Source organism: Gopherus flavomarginatus, chromosome 22, assembly GCF_025201925.1.
Source record: "Gopherus flavomarginatus isolate rGopFla2 chromosome 22, rGopFla2.mat.asm, whole genome shotgun sequence".
NCBI classification, from domain to species: domain Eukaryota; kingdom Metazoa; phylum Chordata; order Testudines; family Testudinidae; genus Gopherus; species Gopherus flavomarginatus.
Genome location: NC_066638.1, coordinates 12094385 through 12120482, shown reverse-complemented (window position 1 = coordinate 12120482; position 26098 = coordinate 12094385). Strand labels below are relative to the sequence as shown.

The 26098-nt window shown below is 52.7% G+C and overlaps 1 protein-coding gene across 4 annotated transcripts in view; it reads left to right on the top strand.

The window, feature by feature from the left end:
* The first annotated feature begins 893 nt into the window (after window positions 1-893).
* The window catches only part of LOC127039207 (peptide methionine sulfoxide reductase MsrA-like), a 47220-nt gene continuing 22015 nt past the window's right edge, over window positions 894-26098 (top strand). For 2 of the 4 annotated variants that reach the window (XM_050932522.1, XM_050932524.1), the window contains exons 1-3: window positions 16144-16397; window positions 22952-23020; window positions 23783-23902. In XM_050932522.1, coding sequence (XP_050788479.1) covers window positions 16157-16397; window positions 22952-23020; window positions 23783-23902 — 430 coding nt within the window. In that variant the 5' untranslated portion in view covers window positions 16144-16156. Of the gene's footprint in view, window positions 997-16143; window positions 16398-16916; window positions 17266-22951; window positions 23021-23782; window positions 23903-26098 lie in introns of those variants that run through there. The other 2 variants (XM_050932523.1, XM_050932525.1) reach the window with 2 other exon arrangements.

Below are 26098 nucleotides of genomic sequence, written 5' to 3'. Positions count from 1 at the left end.
TGACCACAGCTGGCTTCCCACTAGGACCCTGGTCATAAGCTCAATGAAAAACAGAAAAATGTATTTGAAACTAAGGCTCTTCAGGCCGAGATGCTCCTAATCCAGTGATTGCATCAAACCCAATAGTTTGCTAAAACGAGTGGGGTTTGACAAAGGGCTTTTTTCTTGACATTTTGGGAGGCAATAAAAAAAAATTTTGAAATTACCAAAAGGGTTTGTTTCTAAATGAAAAAAATCCCAGTTGTCCAGCTTGAAGCAACTTTTCAGTTCAAAATCAAAGTGAATTATAGTAAATATTTTTTAAAATGGTCAAATTGAAACATTTCTAAAGGATCAAAACAAAACTTTTTGATTGACCCAAACTAACTTATTTCTTCAGATTTTCCGTTGTTGAAGATTTCCTGAGATTTTTACTCTTTACATTTTTCTATATCATGAAAGGTCTTCGCTTCCCACCCAGCTCTAGGGACGACTCAACAAATTGCCCCAAGTCAGGGTGATAGCCAGCTTCCCTAGACTCTGATCCTGCCATCACATCCATGCCCAGTCCCAAGGATCCACCCACATGGATCCAGGGCCAGGAGCGGGGCCGCATGAGTCCCCTGGGATCTTTGTATGGACTTCATGAGCTTCCCCCCCTCCCTCAACTTCTGCAAATCTTAAGCAGCAGAGATAGTGGTTTGCATTGCATCTCCCACAGGGACACCCTTTAAGGGGAGACGACACAGCGCAGCAGCAGGATTCACTCTGAAGATCCACGCGTTTGTTAGCGTTTTGCATGGGGTGGGCAGCCAGTCCCCGTTAACTCCGCCCCCTGCACTAGCCCCGCCCCTCTGGCCACGCCCACGGCGCTAGGAAGTTGCTGGCTAGTTAGTTGCATGCGGAGGCTGGACAAGGGGCAGCCCGGTCACCTGCGCGCAGCCATGGCGGGCAAAGCCCGGCTCCCCAGCCGGGAGCGAGCCCTGCCAGGCAGACCGCAGAGACTCACCGTGTCAGGTACTTTCCACCTGGGCTGCTGGGGGGAGGGGTGTCAGTATTGGGGGCCAGTCGCCTGTAGGGTGGGGGGGTGGGAAAGGACATTCTCCCCCCCCTCCTCCTGTCTTGCAAGGCTGGCTCCTTCGGGGGGTAATAAGGAGGTGCAAGCTGTGCCCTGGGGGCCAGGGGCGGGAGTGGGCTCAGGGAGGGAGGCTGGAAGGGGAGTGTAAAGTCCAAGGCACGGCTGCTGGGAGTGGCCACGTGTTAAGGGACTTCTTGTCTCAAGTTCACGCTCTGTGGCTGGGAAGTGGATCTTGGGGAGCAGGGGCTTCCTTCCTTGCCCCCCTCCCTCCAGACTGAGTCATTCAGCCCAATCCTGCATGGAAGGAGGTGGGGGGTGCTTGTGATGTTGTTTTAAAGATACACTACTCTTCCCCTGACAACCCTGCCCCCCTCCAACAACAACACACACGCTCCCCCTCCCATTGATTGCAGGGTTCTGGTGCTTACCTGCACACATTTATACTTCCAGGCAGCTCCAGGCTTCCCTTTGTCTTTGCGGAGCAGGCCCCGGGGGGGAGATGCCGGGGGAGGTCTTTGTAAGCAAATGGGTGCACTGAGTTGCAAGGCCTCAGCTGATGGGCCAGGTAATGTTTGCTGAGGGTGGGGGACACATCGCTGCACTCCTGCTAAGAGGTGGAGTTTCAGAGCCCCCTCTGCTTCCAAAGATATGGGCCAGCCAGTATCTTGGCACCATGTCTCATAGTCTCTGGTCTGGTTTAAAGGTGACTTGAAAATAACTAGGGCCCAGTTGTATTGGACCCCTGAACTCAGGCAGAGGCCGCTGGCTTCACAGACCAGATCCCAGGCCTAGCCTTGCGCTGTGTCTCTGGTACTGCTTAGGGGCAGCCCTAAACAGCGAAAACCAAGGCAAACCTATGAGGGGCTCAGAGCCCGGCTCAGCTGACTCAGGCACCTACAGCCAGGCTGAAAATAGTAGGGTGGGCGTCTGGGCTCAGACTAACCCTGGCCTCAGAAACCCAGTGACGGGAGAGGGTCTTGGAGCCCAGGTGCTACACTGCAGCGTTTAACTCTGATTCACTGCCATGTTCGGAGGTGGGTTTGGTTTTTTTGCTGTGTAGACGCACTCTAGGTGTGACGGCTCCTATTACCCCCCACCCCACCTCGATTTTTCACACTTGCTATGTAGACGCACTCTAGGTGTCCCTCCCTTTTCTATGATGATGGTTTATTACTGGTGTTACCGTAATGCAGGGGTAGACCAACCGTGGCTTGCGAGCCACATGCGGCTCTTTTACAGTTAAAGTGCGGCTCTCGGGACCACTCCCCGTTCTCCACTGGGGACCTCTGCCTTGCAGCAGGGTGGTGGAGTAGGGGCTTCTGCCCAGCAGGGAGTGGGGAGGCTCAGGGCACAGAACACACCTGCTGGGGCTCTGGCAGGCATCTCCTGAGGGGTTGAAGGCCCAACTCCCAGCAGGCGTGCCTCGGCTCTGAGACTTCTGAAGGTTGTCGGTGGGTCAGTAAGTGTGGCTGCCCCACTGAAATGCCTAAGAGCACTGGGTCTGGATGAGGACGCCCTATGCTAAGCTGTTAGCCAATACATATAGTTTAAGTGTAGTATACACCATACATCCCTTGGCCCATGCCGCTTCCCGCAGCCCCCATTGGCCTGCAGTGGCGAACCGTGGTCAGTGGGAGCCATAATCGGCCAACCTGCGGACATGGCAGGTAAACAAACCGGCCTGGCCCTCCAGGGGCTTTCCCTGAACAAGCGGCAGACGGGCTTTGAGAATCTCTGATATACACCATGTTAATAGGAGATGCACATGGGTAGATGTTGGGAAGTTGTGCTGACTGAATGTCGTGTGCTCGTCCCACAATTCTGTTCACCTACATTAGGTATCCCACAACACTCGGCAAAGCTGAAGTCAGCTTTGGCATTAGAAAACAGGGAAGGTGTCAAAAAACAAGATGCGTGAATGGTGTGTCCTTGCCCAGACTGGGAAGTACCTCTGCGCCCAGCTGCTTTGGAATGTGACAAATGAGAGAAGAAATTGGTAGGAACGGGTGGGTTGGATCTTAGGTGAAGTATGAAGTGCTTTTAGCTTGTAAGCAACCCTATTATAAAGAAAAGTAATGTTGAGGGTGGCTCTTTGAAGTGAACATGCTGCAAATTGCTTCCCGAAAGGCGAGGGGCACGTCTCCTTTTTTTATCATACTGTTTTGTCTTTAGGCAGTAAATTGGCTAAGCTTGTTTATTTGGTCTCATGAACATTTTTATTACTGAACTGCGAGTGCAGTCAATCAATCGGCTACATCAGTAGCATTGTATAAACAGAAAAAAAAGACAATCCCTGCCCCCAAGGAGCCTGCAATCCAGCACATAACCCCTATGGGGAGTCTCTGCTGCAGGAGTGTTGTATGTTAATTGTCAATGTTCCTGTTGTGACCTAACTCTGGATCAGCTGTGCACCAGCTCTGAGAGTCCATGCATGCCCCCTCCTCGCCCCCCCTTCTCCTGATGATGTACAAAGGCCTCCAAAAGAGATTTTGTTCTACTTTTTTGTGGGTGATTTTTTTTAACACTAAAAATTCAGGTCTTATCTACTCCTGGGAGACTCTGTGGATGACTGGAGATCTTGTACGTCATGCAGGAGAGGTGATGTGAGCCTTTTCTTTAGATTCTTGTGAAAATATTTTGTTTAACTCAAACGCCTTAGAAAAAGGGTTAGAAATTCGTCATCTCTATTTTCTCAGAGAGAACTCACCAATTCTAGCTGTATGCCATCAAATGAGTCCTCCAGAGGAGACCAGATTTGCCATTCCTGATATTTCTAGGGTAGAAAGCAAGCAGGGAAGAAAAGAAAAGAAAACAAACAAACAAAAACCCTAGTTGTTTTTTAAAAGAACAATCTGGACTGCTTCCACCATAAAGAAGCAAAACCAGGGGCACAGGGCCATGTAACTTTCTTTGCAGGGCCCCTTTAAGAAATGCCCCATAGGGCTGGACTTTGTGAACTGTTGGCCCATAAAATTGCCACGCAGAGAATTAGGGGGGAAGGGTTCCCAGTTACCTTCCAGTGGTGGATTAGCCACTGGGCCACCAGGGCCTGTGTCCAGGGGCCCCGGCCAATTGGGGGGCTCCAGGAAAAATGGGTGGCCCTGCACCCCAACCTGCTCGGCGCTCCTGATGGGGAGCGAGGTCAGTGTGTGGGGGCTTGCTCCACTCTGCCCACCTGGTGCTCCTGCCAAGAACGGGGGTGCACCAGATGGGGTAGGGGCGGGGACTGCAGGTGGAAGGAGTGGCCAGGGGCCCCCGCTTGTTCTGGCTCAGGGCCTCCCTACCCCTAATCCTCCTCTGACTCTTTCATTCACCCCGGTTTCTCATGATCCAGCCGCTAGCCATTTTTCTCCTGGGGACTCAAACCGATCCTGGGGCTGAAAGGATCACTCAGTGAGGCTCTGATTTAGTGGCTGGGGCAGGGAGAGACGTAAAGATTCAAAACGTGCCTGGCTTACATAGAATGAGGCGGTTACATTTGGTGTGGACTCACTATAAACATCTCACTGACGCGCCCCCCCCCCCCACCCCAAAGCCTTGGGGCAGCCCTGTGATCCTGGCAGACCCGAACCGGTAGGATCAATTTGGCATATGCCAGAGGTCCCAGCTGAGGTGGGCCCAGTTGCCCTAGGTTCTATATATACAGATTGAGAGAGCGTCTCTGCCCCCAAAGAGACAACAGACAAAGGGTGGGAGGAAGGATGGGGGAATTGACCCAGCGCGATTCAGTGACTTGCCCACTGTCGCACACGCTGAGACTGACGGAGCTGGGAATTAAACCCAGATCTCCTGAGTGCCAGTCTAGTGCCCACCTTCCATGTACATGGCCGGGGAGACTCATGAGTGCTCATTGTTGCTGGGCTGGCTCGGTGTCCTGGCTCCCAAAATGCCCTCCTGTCGTCATGTGGCTTGGCTGTGGCATTCTTCACTTCCTGTCCTAAACGGCTGCTGCCGCCACGGTGATGGGGTGGGGGAGAGGATGCCAGGGGCTGTTTCGATACCATAGCTGTAGGGGAAAGGCCCTGTGTGAGCTCTTCTGCCCTAGGCAGGGGAGGGCACGCCACAGGGCCCTCCTGAGCCTTTTGACAACAACGGGAGAGCAATGAGTCTTGTTCGGATTGTGTGCCTGGCGGGCTGAATGCTGCAGTGACCTGTCTCCTTTTCCTGCCCTTTCTCGGCTCGCTCGGAGGCCAGGCAGGAAAGCTGAATCACTCAGCTCTGGCTTCTTCCCAGAGCAAAAAGCTCCCTTTTCTAGCGCTAGGATCGGCTTGGAAAGCCAACGCTTCTGGGCACTCGGGTGCCCCCCAGAACAACCCTCCTCTCCAGGGCAGGGCCATAGCTAGGAGTCTACCCCTTGCACCCGTTCCATTGCCTACAGCCTTCCCCACGTCAGACCTGCCAGGGCCTGATTGAAGATGAAAAGCAACCCCCCCCCGCCGGCTACCACCCCCAGGAAATTACAGGTCAGCCTTTGCTATTGTCATTAGCAAAGGCTGATCTGTGTGAGGTGGGACGGGGTCTGACTGGCTGGTGCCAGTGTTCATTCCAGTGCCGTTGGGCCCCCGCCCGGAGCTGGAGCTAAGAGAGCAGCGCTGAATCTGCTTGTTTCTGTGGCACTGTCCCATTAGGAAAGTGGGTTCTGCATGGTGAGTGGCTGGCTGCTGGGACCTGGCTGAGACCCACTGAAACTCATTTCATACATCAGCCCCATTGGCTGGGAATGAGCTGGGGATTCGGAGCGGGGTGTGGTGTGGGTGAGCCCAGCGAGACGGGAGGGCAAAGGTGGCTGTGCGCCCAGATGCTGCCTGTGCGGGGGGCTGGTGGGACTCTGATGAAAGTGAGAATGTCCCTGGGCCTCCTTTGACTTCCAGCAGCTTCCCTGGGGACGGCTCTGCAGCCTGCACTGCTACGGCCATGCCCTGTCCCCCGCCCTGCCCCGAAGTGCAAGCCTGTTTATGGCAGCCTTACGTTCCTCCCATGCCAGGGACTTCTCTGCCTTGGAGCCTGTCTGCAACTGTGGCGGTGTCTGGGGCCAACCCCACAATCCATCTGACCCGCTTCCTATCCCGTTAGCAGCCCTGCCGAGCCATCCGCTGCCCCCCTCCCTCGCTGGGATTCCCACCCACGAGCTTATCCATGGGGGAGGCCTGTGGGAGGAGAGTGCTGGCTGTGTGGGGGTGGGAGCAGAGCCAGTCAGCCCCATGGGGAGGCAAGGCTGGGGCCGAGGGCAGAGCAGGGCAGGGGGAGCAAGGCTGGGACCAGAGGTCATTCTTTGGCCCTATGTGCAACCCCCTCCCTAGTAGGATGAGGGGAGGGGGCTCTCACACATGTCTGTACCCTCCCAAAGGCTCTGGGAGTCTGGAGGCCCAGTGACCAGCTCTGCAGTGGATTGTCAAGGGAGCGTGCCTGGGGGGAAGGAACCAGCAGGAAGCCCCCAGCAGCTGATCCCTGGGGTGCATGTCCTGCTGAAGTCCCCCTGCGCCGTGGGGCCTGTCCGATGTGCCTCATGCTGTTAGCTCACCCTGAGCATCCATGTGAGAGGGGCTGCCTCCTGTGTCCCTGCCCCCACCTTCGCGCTCGGTCGCCCCCGTTTGTATTCTGGGCTTGTGCGGGGGGCTGTGCTGCGGAATGAGGCCCCGCCGCCAACAGGGCTCCCGTCACGCTGATGGGGGGAGAGGAGGGTGGGCTGTGCTCACCATGGCAACAGATGGTGTTGCTAGGATACAGCAGAGGAATGAAAGGATGAGAGGGATGCCCAGAAGCCTTCCTCCCTGCCCCCTCCGCCTTCTCCTCCCCAGCGCTCCCCACGTGTCTGTGGAACAAGACTATTCAGGAGACGCTGCCCCCCGCCAGGCCGAGGGATGGTGGGAGCACAAGGGAGGGAGGTGTACGAGAGAGCCACAAGGGGACGCCACCCTCCAGTGCCCGTGGAGCCCTATTGTTGTGGCTTTCTGGGGGAACGGGTCCCTGTGCTGCTGTGGCATCTGGCTCCATGCGATGCATGAAATGGGTGCTACGTGTGGGGAACAATAGAGCGCTAGAGCTTGGCCGTGCCCCTGGGCGGGGTGGGGAGTTGCAGGTTTATGATTCCCAGAGGCCATTCCGAAAGCCTCAGGGTGCGGTTCTAAAATGGTGCCCCCTCCCCAGTGTGTCCGGGCGCCGGGGGAACTCTGTCCCCGTGGCAGCGAGGCGGCTTTGATTTCTTCACTCGCGATGTTGGCAGCGTGCCCTGGGACTGTGTCTCCGGCCCCAGTGTGAGAGTGCTTGGCCTCCTACCCCACTAGGCTCTTCAGATTATTACTCTCCGTTTGTGTTGTAGTTGTGCCTAGAAAGGCCAGTTGTGCACCCAGGCCTCGGTGGTCTGGGCACTGCACGCTGGTTATTAGGTGTCTCACCCACGTGCTAGCAGTTCCAGGCCTGGACCAGGAACCTGTTGTACTAGCCGCACAAACATGGAGCCCAAAGGCAGTCCCCATGCCACAGAGCTTACAATATACATGTGAGACAAGACGGCAGGTGGGGACAGGCCGGGAGGGAGCACAAGGAAAGAAACCCTGGTGTCAAGGCCTCGCACGACTAGGGCATAAAGGGGCATTGGCCCGTGCTGGCAGCATCGACTCTGACACATGCAGAGCCAGTCATGGTGAAGTGTCAGGATGCAGCGTGCTTGCTAACGCGTCCCGTTGACACCCCCCCTCCAATCCTGATCAAAACAGACCTGAGGGTGTGTTGCTCAGTGGTTAGAGGAGGGATCTGGGAGTCAGGACTCCTGGCTTCTATGCCTAGCACTGCCACGGTTTTGCTGGGAGGGGGTGTCTATGTTGCCTTGTCACTTTCTGTGCCTGCGGAGTTTGCCCATCTGCAAATGCGGATTGTGAACACCCCCCACCCCATCTCCTCCCAGGAGGTAGGCAAGGCTTAACCTGGCTTGTGTAAAATGTGATCTTGGGTTGCTGGTGAGCTTATTAATAATACATACATTATAATTAGAGGGGCAGTGTGGCCTGGTGAAAGGAGCACTGGATTGGGTCTCAGGCAGACCTGGGTTCTGGTCCCAGCTCTACCACTGGCCTGCTGGGTGACCTTGGGCAGGTCACGTCCCTGCATCAGTTTCCCCACCAGTAAAATGTGGATAATGACTTAACTATGCTGAAGATCCCCGGGCAGGAGCCCCACCCCGGCATGTGTCAAAGCCCTTCCCACCCAGCTGTGTATAGATGCAAAAGGCCCACCTGGGCACGCCCAGGCTGGGCAGGGTCAGGCAGGTATGTCATGAAGCTAAGCAGCAGGTCTGAGGTGGAAGTGGACAAGCCAGGTCCTCTTCCTGTGTGGTCTGTAGTGGGGTATTAAGAGGGTTTCCTTCTCCCAGCTGGCAGCAGGGGCTAACACGGGGCAGACAGATGTGCGGGTGCAGTAGTACCAGTGAAGGTAGCCTGAGCTTTGCCTTCAGTCTCTGGCAGTGGCTGGGAGAAAGTTGTGGCACCTGCAGCCCTGCTCCCTGGAGTGGGAGGAATTCTATCCAGCCAGAGCCACTGGTTCTGGGGTGGGGTCCTTACCCAGGCCCCTCCCCTTTCCCTAGCAAATGAGGAGAGGGCAGCAGGGTAGGGGCTGGGCTAGCGCCAGCCTGGCTTACTCTTATTGGGAGTCGCCACCAGTTTCTCCAATCCCTGTGTAAACTGGTCCCCACAGCGAGTCCTCCACCATCACCCTCTTCCCCCGAAGCTCTTTCTACTCTCCCCCTTGTTTGTTAAATCAGAAGAAATGGGGGCGGGCTGATCTCCCTGTGCCTCGGATCAGAGTAGGTCACCCCACGGGAAGTCAGATTAACTCTAGCATGTATGGCCAGCACCTAACGCAATGGAGCCATGTGGTGTTTTTTGCTGGGGCTACTGTAATAGGAGAATAGGGACCGATGGGATTTGGGAAGGGCTCAACTAAGGTGGGGGAGTGAATGATCTGCACCTCCCGGCACAGGGTGCCGGCTAAACTCTGGGGTCTCCTAGTTGATGCTTCAGGCTGGGAACTGGTGATGTGAGTGGGGAATGGGGGTGAGGAAGGGATGGCTGCTCAGCAGGGAGCCTTGGGCCAGGTGGCTTAGGGAGGTGGGAAAGGAGAGTTGGGCCGACCCTCTGGTCAGATGAGTTGTGGCTGCTGCCGGGGGCTGGGAGTGAATGGAGGGTGACGGAGGCAGGATAAGGCAAACCCAGGAAGCGTCTCCACCCTGCTGCTCTCTCCTATGAGTGATGAGCCCCGAGTCCTGTTTGATGTGTGATGGTCCTTGTGGTCTGCTGTCCCAGTGGCTAATCACAGCCGAGTGGGGGGCTGGCAGACCCATTCAGTGCCTCGCAGGCTGCCCCAGAGCAGCTGGTTTCTCTCTCGATCGCGCTCGAGTGAATGGGGCTGGCGGTGTGGAAGGAGGGGCTGGGCGCTGGCCTTCCGTCTCTGGAGAAGGACCATGTGCTGTGGCTGGCAGTTGGAGGCTGTGAGCTTCAAAGGAAGGTTTGAAAGCTAGAAGCCTCTGGTAATTGGCTGAGCCTTAATCGGTGGGTGGGGCATTCACTCAGGTCAGGGCTTTATAAAGCTGTGCACAAGCGACCAGGGAGCTTGCAACCAGGGGCTGCTGACAGGGAGTTTTGCAAGGAAGTTTGGGAAGGGAGCGGGGGTCCCTTGTCGGTCCTATCTGTTCCCCTGTAGTCCCCTTAAAACCTATAATCCAAACCACATTTCAAAACCTTTTTCTTTAAACCACCCTTCCATTAACTAGGAGACAATGCAGGCAGAAGCCCAGCAGCAGAGTGGGGGCTATCCAGTTTATTGCACTGTGTGTAGCATGTATGATTACCTGCCCTGTGGGCGGGTGGTGTATGTGTGCAGTCGGTGCAAGGAGCTCCTGGCCCTCAGAGACCACGTACGGGCTTTGGAGGGCAGGGTGGCGGAACTGGAGGAGCTAAGAGAGGCAGAGAGGTATGTTGATGAGGCTTTCTGGGATACTCTAGAAGTGTCCCAGCTCCGCTCAGACAGCCCCTGCACTGTTGAGGAGGAAGAAAGGCCCAGGGAAGCAGAGCAATCAACGGGAGCAGAGGGAAACCTTCCCATCGTAGGGACCCTCCTTCCAGATGGTGCTGGGGTTGCCTCTCGCACTGAGGTTACCTCCCCGGGGAAGGGAACTCCAGTTTCTAGGAAAAGGCAGGTCTTAGTAATGGGAGATTCGATCATTAGAAACATAGATAGCTGAGTTTGATGACTGGGAGAACCGTATGGTGACTCGCCTGCCTGGTGCGAAGGTTGCAGATCTCTCGAGGTATCTAGACAGACTTATGTGCAATGCTGGGGAGCAGCCGGTGGTCGTGGTACATGTAGGTACCAATGACATAGGGAAGGGTAGGAGGGATGTCCTGGAAGCCAAATTTAGGCTGCTAGGGGAGAGACTGAAATCCAGGACCTCTATGGTGGCATTCTCAGAAATGCTCCCAGTTCCATGCGCAGGGCCAGGTAGTCAGGCAGAGCTTCAGAGTCTCAATGCGTGGATGAGACGATGGTGTAGAGAGGAGGGGTTTACGTTCATTAGGAAATGGGGAAACTTTTGGGATGGGGGGAGCCTATCCAGGAGAGATGGGCTCCACCTAAACCAAAGTGGAACCAGACTGCTGGCACTAAACCTTAAAAAGGTTGTAGAGCAGTTTTTAAACTAGGAGATGGGGGGAAGCCGACTGCTGCAGAGGAGCATGTGGATCGGACACGGACTTCTCTTAGGAGAGAGTCTGATGATAGAGAATCTCCAGGTTATAGTGAGGAGCAGAGGATGGAAGAGGATAGTGTAAGGGCCGGATCAGATGATAAACAGTCACATAAAAAAGAATCTGGCACATCAGAAAAGGGCAGACACATAAACAGGGACAAGTTTTTAAAGTGCTTGGATATAAATGCTAGAAGTCTAAATAACAAGATGGGTGAACTAGAGTGCCTTGTGATAAAGGAGGATATTGGTATAACAGGCATCACAGAAACCTGGTGGACTGAGAGTAATCAATGGGACACTATCATTCCGGGGTACAAAATATATCAGAAGGACAGAACAGGTCATGCAGGGGGAGGAGTGGCACTATATGTGAAAGAAAATGTAGATTCAAATGAAGTAAAAATCTTAAGTGAATCCACATGTTCCATAGAATCTCTATGGATAGAAATGTCATGCTCTAATAAAAATATAACATTAGGGATCTATTATCGACCACCTGACCAGCACAGTAATAGCGATGATGAAATGCTAAGGGAAATTAGAGATGTTTCAAAATTAAGAACCCAATAATAGTGGGGGATGTCAGTTATCCCCATATTGACTGGGAACATTTCACTTCAGGATGAAATGCAGAGATAAAATTTCTTGATACTTTAAATGACTGCTTCATGGAACAGCTGGTACGGGAACCCACAAGGGGAGAGGCAACTCTAGATTTAATCCTGAGTGGAGCACAGGAGCTGGTCCAAGAGGTAACTCTAGCAGGACCGCTTGCAAATAGTGACCATAATATAATAAAATTTAACATCCCTGTGGTGGGAAGAACATCTCAACAGCCCAACACTGTGACATTTAATTTCAAAAGGGGGAACTATACAAAAATGAGGGAGTTAGTTAAACAAAAGTTAAAAGGTACAGTGACTATAGTGAAATCCCTGCAAGCTGCATGGGCCCTTTTTAAAGACACCATAATAGAGGCCCAACTTCAATGTATACCCCAAATTAAGAAACACAGTAAAAGAACTAAACAAGAGCCACCGTGGCTTAACAGCCATGTAAAAGAAGCAGTGAGAGATAAAGAGACTTCCTTTAAAAAGTGGAAGTCAAATCCTAGTGAGGCAAATAGAAAGGAGCATAAACACTGCCAAATTAAGTGCAAGAGTGTAATAAGAAAAGCCAAAGAGGAGTTTGAAGAATGGCTAGCCAAAAACTCCAAAGGTAATAAAATGTTTTTTAAGTACATCAGAAGCAGGAAGCCTGCTAAACAACCAGTGGGGCCCCTTGACGATCGAGATACAAAAGGAGCACTTAAAGACGATAAAGTCATTGCAGAGAAACTAAATGGATTCTTTGCTTCAGTCTTCACAGCTGAGGATGTTAGGGAGATTCCCAAACCTGAGCTGGCTTTTGTAGGTGACAAATCTGAGGAATTGTCACAGATTGAAGTGTCACTAGAGGAGGTTTTGGAGTTAATTGATAAACTCAACATTAACAAGTCACCGGGACCAGATGGCATTCACCCAAGAGTTCTGAAAGAACTCAAATGTGAAGTTGCGAAACTGTTAACTAAGGTTTGTAACCTGTCCTTTAAATCGGCTTCGGTACCCAATGACTGGAAGTTAGCTAATGTAATGCCAATATTTAAAAGGGGCTCTAGAGGTGATCCCAGCAATTACAAACTGGTAAGTCTAACGTCAGTATCAGGCAAATTAGTCGAAACAATAGTTAAGAATAAAATTGTCAGACACATAGAAAAACATAAACTGTTGAGCAATAGTCAACATGGTTTCTATAAAGGGAAATCATGTCTTACTAATCTATTAGAGTTCTTTGAAGGGGTCAACAAACATGTGGACAAGGGGGATCCAGTGGACATAGTCTGCTTAGATTTCCAGAAAGCCTTTGACAAGGTCCCTCACCAAAGGCTCTTACGTAAATTAAGCTGTCATGGGATAAAAGGGAAGGTCCTGTCATGGATTGAGAACTGGTTAAAAGACAGGGAACAAAGGGTAGGAATTAATGGTAAATTCTCAGAATGAAGAGGGGTAACTAGTGGTGTTACCTAAGGGTCAGTCCTAGGACCAATCCTTTTCAATTTATTCATAAATGATCTGGAGAAAGGGGTAAACAGTGAAATGGCAAAGTTTGCAGATGATACTAAACTACTCAAGGTAGTTAAGACCAAAGCAGATTGTGAAGAACTTCAAAAAGATCTCACAAAACTAAGTGATTTGGCAACAAAATGGCAAATGAAGTTTAATGTGGATAATTGTAAAGTAATGCACACTGGAAAAAATAACCCTAACTATACATACAATATGATGGGGGCTAATTTAGCTACAATGAGTCAGGAAAAAGATCTTGGAGTCATCATGGATAGTTCTCTGAAGATGTCCATGCAGTGTGCAGAGGCAGTCAAAAAAGGAAACAGGATGTTAAGAATCATTAAAAAGGGGATAGATAATAAGACTGAGAGTATATTATTGCCCTTATATAAATCCATGGTACGCCCACATCTCGAATACTGTGTATAGATGTGATCTCCTCACCTCAAAAAAGATATTCTAGCGCTAGAAAAGGTTCAGAAAAAGGGCAACTAAAATGATTAGGGGTTTGGAGAGGGTCCCATATGAGGAAAGATTAAAGAGGCTAGGCCTCTTCAGCTTGGAAAAGAGGAGACTAAGGGGGGATATGATAGAGGTATATAAAATCATGAGTGATGTTGAGAAAGTGGATAAGGAAAAGTTATTTACTTATTCCCATAATACAAGAACTAGGGGTCACCAAACGAAATTAATAGGCAGCAGGTTTAAAACAAATAAAAGGAAGTTCTTCTTCACACAGTGCACAGTCAACTTTTGGAACGCCTTGTCTGAGGAGGTTGTGAAGGCTAGGACTATAACAGCGTTTAAAAGAGTACTGGATAAATTCATAGTGGTGAAGTCCATAAATGGCTATTAGCCAGGATGGGTAAGGAATGGTGTCCCTAGCCTCTGTTCATCAGAGGATGGAGATGGATGGAAGGAGAGAGATCACTTGATCGTTGCCTGTTAGGTTCACTCCCTCTGGGGCACCTGGCATTGGCCATTGTCGATAGACAGATACTGGGCTAGATGGACCCTTGGTCTGACCCGGTATGGCCGTTCATATGTTCTTATGAGACCTCTAGTCCCCTCCTCTTGGGATCACGAAGGAACTCACACTGGAACAGAGCCCTCCTGCCTTGCAAATGTTCGCCCATGTCGGAGAACCACTGCGAGAAGGCAGCTCCCCTATTCCTGCTGCCTGACGTGCCGGGGAATCTCCTCAGCCAGGCACAAGGTAGATGAGGGTGGGCATGACCGCGCCTGGCTATGGAGCCTCCAGTGCTGCAGGCGCCCTTCATGCTGATGCCCTAACCCCGCCATTGCTGGCCAGCAGGGGGCAGTGAAGGTGTTAACGCTTCTGGCTGTCTCTCTCCAAGGCTGTATCTGCTGTGGTCTGTATCTGCCTCTCGTCTTGTTTGGTCTCTGGACTGGTTGCTGGGGAATGTCCCAATAATGCTCTGTGCCCTGATTACTGTATCCCTGGCAATGGGGGGGTGCTTCCCCCCTTCCCCCAACTCAGGCTGTTTGTTACAGTCGCTCGGTCCTGTAATCCAGTGCATTTTCAGGAACATAGGAATAGCCAGGCTGGATCAGGGCCGAGGTCTGCCTAGCCCAGGGTCCTGTCTGTGATGGTGGCCGGCACCAGACGCCTCAGAAACAGGTTTAAGCACTCCACAGCAGACAGGTATGGGATAATCTGCCCCCTACGTTAGGTCTCATCCTAATCCCTAGTGATTAGAGAGCAGCTTGAGCCCAGAGGTTTAATATCCCTTCCCCAAATTGTGTCTTCACAAAAAATATCCAGAGTGATCCTTATTAGTAATCCATGTAAATGTCTGTTTCTGTCCCTTTTTCATCAGTTGGTTTTCCTGGTCTTCACTCCCGCCCTCTGCCAACCCCACCGTGCAAACGGCCGCAGCATTACCAGCCCCAAGCATTGAAGAACAGTGCGGCTGACCCCCCCCAGAATCATGAGCTAGGCTTTTAAAATCATAGATATTAAAAACCAAACAGATGGTGGAGGTCTCTTTATTTGCATTCCGGCACCTGGAGCGTGTGTGGGGGGTGTGTGTGTATCATAGTTTTAATCTTTTCTCCACACCTATGAGGGCTAGAAACCTGCTTTTTTGGAGAGCGCAGAGAGTCTCGCATCATCCCAGGACTGCAGGATCTGGGGGTTTAAGAAGAAACACCAAATGTATTGCAAGACTCGTGATAAAACCCTAAGAGTTGCCAACACTGGGACCAAAAGCCGGTGAGAGATGGAAAGGTAAAAGGTGCTGGATAATGTGGCCGACAGGTGAGAATCCAGGAAGGCTGGGAATGGACGCTGCCACGTTCTGCAAGGCCAAAGTATTAGCCCTAAACATGCAGTCCCTCAATGAACGCGAAGGCTTCCATAGTTTTTAACTTTTGGAGGAAATTTGCTTCTGGAACTGCCTTGTGCTGGGCGAGTGAAACTAACTAGCCACCGGGGTGAAACTGACCAGGCTAGCTTTAAGCCCCCTGAAATACAAGCAGGCATCAGCACTGGAAAAGCAGGCCCTATTTGTTTGGGGTTTTTGCTGCAATCCTTTTTCTATTTAATAAGGGACAATGCTGATAATAAGGCCAGCAGTATAGTAAACAGCAGTAGAGATGCTTTCGCAAACAGTGTCCCGCCTAAAGTGAATCACAGGCAAGTTAGACTGGGTGCTATTTTCCTCTTTCAAAAAGTTTGTACCTTCCCCTCAAGGGGTGTGTGTGTGTGTGTGGTTCCCACACGTGGATTGGGCGTTCAGAGGTGCATGGCTTGATGCTCAGAGATGAACTGCGGGGAAAGCAAAGGGTTCGGTGTCTGGGACCTATGGCTTCCATCTCAACAGGCGCCGTCATGGGAGACCGGGGAATCCGTCAGCACCGGTTCCAAATCGGGGGGTGCAGCAGGATGAGGCTGCTGGGAAATGAGCTCTGGTGTTGCGTGGTGAGCAGGGGCTCCTGCCTTGGTCTCCTTTCACCCAGGAAGAGCTGGCAGCAGCTTAGCTTCCCCTCTCTTTAAATCCCCTGGGTGGGTCTGAGCCCTGTTCTCGGAAGTCACCAAGTGACCTTCTCCAGAGGTGAAACTTGCATGTCATTTTTCATTCCTTCTCTGTCTGTCTGTCTCTCTGTCTCTCTCTCTCTCTCTCTCTCTCCCACCCCCTCTTTTTTTATCTTTCCCCTCTCCCTGTCCCATGATGCTCTGCACCTCAGCAGGCTGGTGCCATATAAAAGAGTGGCTGCTTTTGCTGCCCGCAGATGCCCTCACGATGGCAGGAGGGGGGGAAGAGCCTGGCACCGCTCAGATGCGAGATCTCCAGCTCCTGCCAGCCTCCTCCTTGCCTGGTCTTCTGTCGCTTTCTTTCTTCCTGCCCCACCCCCTCTCTTTGCCCACTTCCCGGCGTTCAGAAGCTCCCGGAGGCGGTGGGCACAAGGCGGGCATCTCGGAGGGGTCCAACGGGCACCGGCCCGCATGGTGGGGGGAGGCCCATGCTCAGAGGTTGGTAAACTGCTGCTTTTCTTTCTCTCTTTTTTTTTTTTTTAAGTAAACTAATTGCTGTGAATTTTTGATTCTTCCTACTTTGTTGGCTCACGCCCTGGATCTGCAAAGCAGGGGAAACAGCCAGAGAGAGAGGGGCGGGGAAAGGGGGGGTTGGGGGGACGGAGAGACACTGGGAGTTGAGATGGAGGTTGGCAAGGAAGGCGTGAGACAGAGGGAGAGAATAAAGCTGGCACAGGCTGGAGGGCTGCCAAGGCTGCTTGGCAGCAATGCCAGGGAAGGCTGGCGTGGCTCGGGGCTGATGGTGCAGGGAGCGGGGGGGGATACAGGGGGCGGAGAGGTTGAGGGTAGGAGGTGGGGGGAAGTTGGGGGGGCTCAAAGCCTTTGCTTTTTTTGGAGGGGGGGAAGATGATACGAACAAATCTCGTCTTCCCACATATTGTTGGTAACCATCGATGGCTGTGTGAGATTTTCTTTTTTTTCCCCGCGGAGCCGGGAGTGGTGTTTGGGGAGCGCAGCTCGCTCCTGCGCTGATTGAATTGAATCCGGGCCAAGGAAATTATGTAGCCTGCCCGCCCTTCTCGGGAAACGGGAGAGAGCCGGAGCCAGGGAAGGAATTGTCTGCGAGCTGCCAAGCCGCCCGGCTGCGCTGCCAGCGAAACGCCTCGCAGACCCGAGCCCAACTCTGGACTTTTGTGTCTCTTCCCCTCCCTGGCCCCCAACTCTCTCCAGTCTGTTCACATTTGGCTACTAAACCTTCGGAGTCCTTAGCAGGTAGCCAAGGGCAGCTAGGAAAATCAGGACAAGACACCCCCACCTCCGCGGCAGCTGTGTGCTTTGGAAGCAGAATAAAATGGCTCCAGTCCGGGTATGTGATCAAGGGAGCTGGGGCTCGGGGTGGGGAATGGGGTTTGGGCCTCCTTGTAAGGGGCTGGGTTGCGTGAAGTCGGGTTCTTCCCTACATTTGGAGGTGCTCCCTTGTGCAGTGGATGGTGATCACACGCCCTGATCTTAAGGTCCCTGGAGTCGCCGGCGTGGCCCTTGCGCTGGGATCGACTGGGCTCCGAGGTCTAGGAGCCTCCTTGGCTGTGTCCTGGCAGCGTCACTGTTGCTGTGGTGGGGGTGGGGGCACGGCGCGGGAGGCCGTGGCTAGAGCTGGAAAGCGTTATGTCTGCTGAGGTGGGATAAGGACCATGGAGAGTCATCGTTCCATCTGAGTGGACGGCTGGGGGAATGTACAGACACTGGGCTCATCAGCATTGCCTTGTGGGGTGGGAGAGGGCAGGAGGAGGCTCCTTGATTAGCAGGGACGGGATGAAAGAGTCTGATAAGCCCATCTAGGAGCGATCGGCATAGTGGATCTTTCAGGTCGATTGAGAGCTCAGCGTCGGGACCTGCCGGCCTTCTGTAGGGCCCCCTCCTTGCAGAGATGATCCCGTATGGCCCCACCGAGCCGTTCCTGTCCCAGTGCTGCACCCGTCTGGCCGTTTGGGGTCGCTCTCGGGGGCTGCAGAGTGAGCTGGTGGGCACGGCCCCGGGAGGGGTGGGGGGGCGATTGGGTTACTCCCTTGGGGTGGGACTGTGTGCCGGTGCTGGCTCTTACTACCCTGCAGCGACACCTCACGGACGCGGGGAGCTGATGAGGGTGGGCCACAGGGTTCCCTTAGTGATGATTCCCTAGTGGGGAGGGTCCCTAGCCCACCCCATTTGGTTGCTAGGTTCTGGCAGAAGGTCTGTTAGGAGAGTGCGTGAGGCGGATGCAGATACAGTATAAGCCGGTATATGGCATTAAGTGAAGGCTGGCAGGAGTCTCCCCCCCATGTGGAATTGCTTGCGTAGCTGCTAGGTTGCTTGGAGTGCTGTGTGGGGATGTGTAAATCTGAGAACGAGGAGATCTGCGGAGGAGAAGCCCTGAAGACATTTAAGGCAAAGGTCTTTTCTTCCAACCCTTTACTGGATGGAAGGAAGGAAGGCCGATCCTGAGGGTAACGTGCTGCATCAGAGGGCAGGGATCTCTGGGTTGCGCTCTCTGCCCTGACACCGACTTGCTGTCTGACCAGGGGCAAGTCGCTTAAGCCACTTTCTCTCCAAAAGGGTCTGTTAATTTTGGGTGCCCATCATGAGACCCTTTGGGCCTGATTTCTGAGCACATGCTGCTTCTGTCAGCTGTAACAGCTGCTCAAGACGTGATGAAAAATCCAGCCCAATTATCCTGTGGCAGGCACCCAAAACTAATGGAACACCTTTGAACATGTTGGTCTTAAACCCTCAGTTTCCTCATCTAATTTGTTCCCACCATGGGCCAATGTAGGACAAACTACATGCTGTGTGAATGCTACATGAGGAACCTGAGTTTTACATATTATGCCTCTGTGAAATCAAACGTGGGCTCGCATAGTAAAAGGGGCCCCTGTGAAGGGCCAGACACATGTCCTCTCCCAAAATTATGGCCCTCCTGTGTCATCCTAACATGCATGCCCTTTTCGCTGGAGTAGCAGGATTCCATTCTTCCGTCCTCACCCACCTATAGTTCACGGGTCACTTATTGCTTTGCTGTGTATCGAACATCTCTTCACGTGGTAGTTTTTACTATCTGCCCTCTTGTGCACACCAGCTCTCTGTAGGACTTGGGGGCAGAGTAGATCCACAGCTGGTATAAGGCTAAGAGCCCCCGGGCTCCAATCTTTCCCTGCATATTGTGCCAACAGAGTGGCAGGCACTTTGCAGATCAGTAAGAGTGGCTATCTGCTTCCTAGACCTTACCTACCACCTAGACGAAGCAGGGATGGTGAGGCAGGGTGAGGAAAGCCCATGTTACTGAGTGGGGAGGTCAAAATGCCTCTTGTGTTGCCCTGCCCTGTCCAGGTGTGGTGTTAAGCCCTGATGGGGTGGGAGAAGTGGGTTGCCTTGGAGCAGAAGGCGGAGGCGTATTGGAGCGGGGTCAGGGAGGGAGTTGTAAGCAGAATGGGATGGGGGAGGCAAGGTGCTCTGGATTGGGGTGGGGCCAGGCGCCCTGTTCCCAGTGGAGATCCCTTTACTCCATTCCTCCAAAGAGTCCCACTTCGGCTGGTCCTCACACAGCTCTGACCTCAGGTGGGCTGGCAGGGAGCACACCTGTGTCACGCACGCTGCTGCCTGCAGATCTGGCTCTTTGGTGGGAGATGGGCCATGGGTTTTGATGTGGGGGAGGTCTAGGTTGGGATATTAGGAAAAACAGTTTCACTAGGAGGGTGGTGAAGCACTGGAATGGGTTCCCTAGGGAGGTGGTGGAATCTCCTTCCTTAGAGGTCTTTAAGGCTTGACAAAGCCCTGGCTGGGCTGATTTAGTTGGGGATTGGTCCTGCTTTGAGCAGGGGGTTGGACTAGATACCTCGTGAGGTTCCTTCCAACCCTGAGGTTCTGTGATTGCTTGTGGCTCCCTGTGAGCTACGCTGCCAGAGAAAAAAGAAACCCCTGGGTCTAGGAGAAGGATGCTCTGCCTTGTGACCACAGCTACTCAGTGGCTGATCCTTTGCCTGGGGTAGAGGGGGAGGAGATTCCACTCAGCAAGCCCCGTTGGGCTTCGTGCTCCCAGTCGTTAGCTTCTGCAGACCTGGCTCCTGATCACTGGGACACAAGTGAAAACACTCTGACGGTGCTCAGTATTTCACGGCGTCACCGACCCAGGGGCGTCCATGCTGCGAGAATGGCAGTGTGCTATTCATAGCTTCCGAGGCCAGAAGGGACCACTGTGATCATCTTGTCTGGCCTCCCCGTATAATGCAGGCCAGAGAACTGCCCCCAGGTCATTCCTATGGAATTAGAGCAGCTCCGAAAACCCTCTGTGGAGATGCTCAGCTGGGAGAGGCGGAAGGGCGGGGGGAAAGAGATCGCTGCAGAACTGCCTGTGTGAGGAGCCTGGGCCTGGACTAGCGTGGTGGTGGGGAGCTGTGGGTTGGGCTTGAGGGGCACTGGCAGAGCTGGGGTGATAGGACTGGCAAAGAAGGGGGCTGTGGGTTGGGTTTGAGGGGCATTGCCAGTGCTGGGGAAGTGGGGGAACAGGACTGGAATAATCAGGTGCTGCAGGCTGGGAATAGGGGCCAGGACTGGAATAACAGGGTGGGCTGTGGGTCGGGATCGAGGAGCATCACAGAGCTGTGTGTGGGAATCCAGCATGGCGTCTGCCCCCACTGGCACCATCCAGTGCCAAGCAGCTCTATCCTCCTCTCCCTTGTACAGGCACGGTCATAAATCATCTGCGCATCCTGCAGTCCGCTCCCGAGAAGCGACCTGCCCCGGCGGCTGGGGGAGAGAAGCTGGTTCTGCCTCCCCGGGCAGCCCCATATACAGACACCCTTCTCCCCACGCCCCTGTTGAACCCCCATCGCTCTCCTGGCTCTGGGAGCGGCCCCGCTATTAACACCGAAGCAGCAGGCTTCAGGCCATTATGCATGGTGATCTCCTGCTTGCCAGGAGGAGCTTTTGGCTTATGTGCCATCCTCATCCCATGTAGAGCAGCATGAGCTGAGCTGTGTTAATCTGCCAGGGCTGTGTGTGCTCCTCCCCACCCCTCACCCTGGGGGTCCCGGCTAGGAGCACTAAGGCAGTGACTCTCAGCTGATCTCTCCCAGGTTGTCTATGAACATGGATTCTCCCATTTGTGGGTGTGTGTGTGGGTGGAGGGGCGGGGAAGGTCTCTGCAAAAGTTGTCCTCGCTTCTCAAGTGAACGTGAGGCCCCGGGAAGATACAAAGGCTTAAAATAGAGACATAGGGAAGAGACAAAGGAGCAGATCGGGGCTGTGCAGGCTGATCCCCAGCTGGTGGTGGGGGTGTTGGATAACCCTATTACAGGTCCGGGATTAGCAAGCAGTTGGGGCTGTGGTGCTGATGCGCTGTGAGGCAGCATCCGAGCAAGCAACCTAACTCGTTTTAAGATCAATGGGGCTCGATTTGTGGATGGGGCGACCTGCCACACCAGGGGACCCGGGTTCTCCGACCCTGGAGAGCCCTTCCGGTCCTGTGGTTCCGATGATCTTCTACGCCCCCCGATGCCCGTGAGCTCGGACCCTTTTGCAGCAGATCATGTTTCTGATGGGGATGCCCCTGTGGCCAGGGTTCTGCTGTGATGAATGGAAAGAGGATTCCCTGTGGAAGCTGCTGGACCCAGACAGAGCCTGTGGTCCCCTTTGGCTCTTGGCTAACACAGCCTATGATAGTCCCACACAGACTCTCCTGAAGTCCTGGCCAGGGATCCAGCAGTTGTGGGATGGATGGCGGGGTATGCTACTCCCTCTCCAAACATACAGTTCAGTGGGGCATCTAGATAGAAGGGACTAAAGGCTTGGACCCCTGAGTCCTTGATGAAATTAACTAGCGTTAGGAACCTCCAAAGCGCTGATTTCCCCTTCCCATGGTTCCTCCTGCTGTTTAGGCCCTGGGACTCGGGGGTTTAGATGACTCTGAAGGGCTGTTTTTTCTGTGCTCTCTTGCCGTGCCACTGACCTTATAGGAACGGCTGAGCTATGAAGGTGAAATTTCACCCCAGTGCAGCAAAGGGCCAGGATGGGGGGTGCACAGATCTTGAGTCCCACTTACGCCTTCCCCATGGGGCCTGAGGGGTGAGTTTCACACCGCCGGAGGGGCTGATCATGTGTGCAATGGAGCCCCGGGCGACAGGCAAAGAGAAGCTGCTGCAGGGCCTCGTGCTGCGTTTCCTGGGTTTCCATTGTATACCCGCAGCCCAGTGTGTGTGGTCCAGTCGCTGTAACAAAAGCGGATTCTGGGTTCTTATGCCAGCTGAGTTGCTGATGCTCTGCCTGTGACCCTGGAGGAGGGAGAGTTCCTTGACCTTGTGAAAACTGGGGAATGGGGTGTGGGGGGGCCCCTCCTTGGAAGCCAGGTGCAAGAAATGAGCTGAGATTTCCTGGTGAGTGGATCTGAATGCAGCCACCCCAGACACACCCAGCACAAGGGCACCAGAGGCTGAAGGAATGGGGTTATTTTAGGCGGTGGGTTCGTCGCGATGGGCCAGGTCCCAAACGTCTCTTTGACCTGTCTGAGCAGGGCTGAGCATGCTCTTTGTGCCTAATGAGTAAGACCTCGGTGGGAGGCGGGGGGAGTCCACAAGGCCATCTCTGGGGGAAGCTGGAAAACCTCCTGGTGCAGCACAATGAATGGCACCGACGGGTCTGGGATCACAGATTGTCTCGGCGTCCCAGATTGACATGACTCTTGGGTCTAGCTGGGGGTGGGGATTCCGGGTGCCCCTCTCGGGCAGGGAGCTAACGCTTCGGTGGCAAGCTTTCAATACTTTGTGGCTCGGGCACTGGGCTAGGACTCAGGAGACCTGGGTTCTATTCCCGGCTCTGCCTCGGCTTCCAGATTGACTTTGAGCAAGTCACTTCACTGCCCTGTGCCTCAGTTTCCCCATCTGTAAAATGTGGACAAAGATACTGACCTCCTTTGGTAAAGTGCTTTGAGATCTTCTGATGGCAAGCACTGTATAAGAACTAGGGATTATGGCTATTAAAGACTTGGCAAAGGGGCTCATCCATGTCTGTCTCTCCTCCTGCAGCCAAGCATGCCGTCAGCGGGAACGCGACGCTCCCGCCGTTCCCAGAGGGAATGCAGATGGCCATTTTCGGTGTGTGGTTTGTTCCCTCTCCCTTCTCTAACTTGGTGGTGGGGCATCGGTTGGGTGAGAGTGCGGGCTGCCCCCTCCTCCTTCCTTCTAGAACTCGGGCCAGAGCAGCAACTGTCCATTGGGACCAGACTCGGCCGTGTGGGGGGAGGATGAACCATTGAGGTTAGAGATGGCGGGGGGGAGGAGGAGAGCTGTCAGGCCCCCTGGAGTCTATTCTCCAGCCCAAGAGCAGAAGCTGCCCCCTCTGTCCTGGGGATGCTGTTCCACAGCCTAGATCTCACTACCGACAAGCAATTGCTGGCAACTGTCCTTTGCTCAGTTTCATTCATCATCTCTGGTCAGCCCCTCCACCCACTGTCAACAGCCCCTTCCTGGCGGGCTCCCCCGTTCACAGTCCTGAAGGCTATTAAGGGCCATATAGGTCCCCCACCTTCAGATCAGTGGGAGAATTCGATCTGACCAGAGACTCTGTAACACCCTGCTAGTTGCACGCAGTGTTCACCCACCTCCTCTGCAAACCTGTCTGTGGTGTTAAAAGCCACATGCTGAACTAGGACCCAACCCTGGCCCTGATGCCTGGGCGTGGTGTGCTCGTTGAAGTCAATGGCCGTTGCACATGGGTGTACTGGAGAGCAGGAAAGGGACCTGCCCCAAAGCAGGTTGTGTCCTGCCAGGGTTGGACTGAGGACAAACTGACGCTCCCTGGTTTCAGATTAAGCTCTTTGCATTGAAATCACCTTCTCGATCTCCTGTTCTTTCCAGGCATGGGATGTTTTTGGGGAGTCGAGAAGATGTTCTGGAGCTTGCCAGGCGTCTTCTCCACCCAGGTGGGCTACGCAGGAGGCTTCACCCCAAACCCCACCTACAAAGAAGTCTGTACAGGTAACACCTCCCTTTTCGTTACTTGGGGAACTGTAGCTTCGCTTTGCCACAAGGGTTCCTATTGACCGGACTCTTAATTGCCTGGAGATTCATAGCTTAGAAGGGACCTCTGTGACCATCTAGTCTGGCTTCCTCCATACACGGGCCGCAGGACTTCCCTGTGCAAATGAGAGCAGATCTTTTAGAAAAACATCCCATCTTGCTTTTAAAAATGGCCGATGCTGGAGAATTCCCCACGACCCTTGGGAAATTGTTCCAGTGTGTAATGACTCTCACCGTTAAAAATGTTACACCTTATTTCCAGGCTGAATGGGCTCCCTTCGACCTCCAGCCATTGCATCGTGTTAGACCTTCCTCTGCCAGATTGAGAAGCCTATTAGAAAATATTTGTTCCCCAGAAAGGTTCTTATAGATGATCAAATCACCCCTTTAACATTTCTTTGTTGCCTTAATAGATTGAGCTCTTTGAGGCTATTGCTATATGGCAGATTTTTTCTAATCCTGTAATCATTCTCATGGCTCTTCTCTGACCCCTCTCCAATTTATCAACAGCCTTCTTGAATTGTGGGCACCAGAACAGGACACAGGATTCCTGCAGTGGTCACACCAGTGCCAAATACAGATGTAAAATAACCTCTCTCCTCTTACTTGAGATTTCCCTGTTTATGCATCCACAGATTCCATTAGCTCTGTGGACCACAGCGTCGCACTGGTAATTCATGTTCAGCTGATTATCTACCCGCTTCCCCATATCTTTTTCAGCGTTGCTGCTTTCCAGGATAGAGTCCCCCATCATGGTCATGTGGCCTATGATCTGTTTTCCTAGATAGATGCATCTGCATTTAGACTTATTCAAATGCATATTGTTTGCTTGCGCCCAGCTTACTAAGCGATCCGTATCCGATTAGTGACCTGTCCTCTTCGTTATTTATCATCCCCAATTTTTGTGTCATCTGCAAACTTTATCAGTGAGGTTTTTATGTTTTCTTCGAGGTCGTTGATTAAAAATGTTAAGTAGTGTAGGGCCAAGAATCGATCCCACTAGAAACACACCCACTTCATAATGATTCCCCATTTATGGTTACATTTTGAGATCTATTAGCCAGCCAGCTTTTAATCCATTTAATGTGTGCCATGTTCATTTTATACCATTCTAATTTTTTAATCAAATCATTGTGTGGTACCAAGTCACATGCCTTACAGAAGTCTGAAGTCTATTACATCAACACTATTACCTGCATCAACCAAATTTGTAATCCCGTTAAAAAAAAATATCAAGTTAGTTTGACAGGATCTATTTTCCATAAACTGACATTGATTGGCATTAATTATATTACCTTTTTTTTTTATAATCAAGTCCCATGTGAGCCGCTCCATTATGTGGCCCGGGATCAATGTCTGACTGACCAGCCTCTATAATTTCTGGGTCATCCTATTTAACCTTTTTAAATATTGGCAGCACAGCAGCTTTCTTACCGTCTTCTGGAACTTCCGTAGTATTCCGAGACTTATTGATGATCCTATACGTGTCTATACAATGCCATCTGTCTCAGTGCTTTAAGCACTGTACAGTAACTGCTTCAGGTACTGCTGAACTGCAGCTGCTTCTGGGGTAGAGCATGGCCACTGTTAACAGGATGCAGCAACGGGATGGCTCAGGAGCGGAAGTGTAAAATACTTTTATTCGGTTGAAATTGCAGTTGAAATTTAGAGAGTTAGAATCGAATTCACCAGTTCAGTTTGGTTGGAACATAATGGTTTATACCCTGTCGCAGGATTTTTAATAATCAGTGTGTGAGTGGAAGCTGCATGTTGGGATTTCTGCTTTACGTCTCCTCTAGAAGATGGCAGCACAGTGCCACCTAGTGTGAGGGCATAGACTCGGAAGGAGAGTGCCATCTAGTGAATTGCCAGCGCTGCTTCCTGCAGCACCTGGCTTTTCCTTGGAGATCTGCCACCTGTGTTCGGATCGGCTCCAAGCCGGCTGAGCATATGAGAACTGATGGGCTTGGAGGTAGGCTCCAGAGTGGTAGAACTACAAGTGCGACATTTTAAGTGGTGACGCCAGGCTGTCAGAGATGGCGTGTAGGTGGCAGGAGAAGCAGCCATCCCTTCTGGGCTCCCATGAAAGAGTCTCCTCTGAGCCGGTGGGTACTGTCTTGCAGACCTTCCAAACGCCCATTTCCCTAAGCGTGA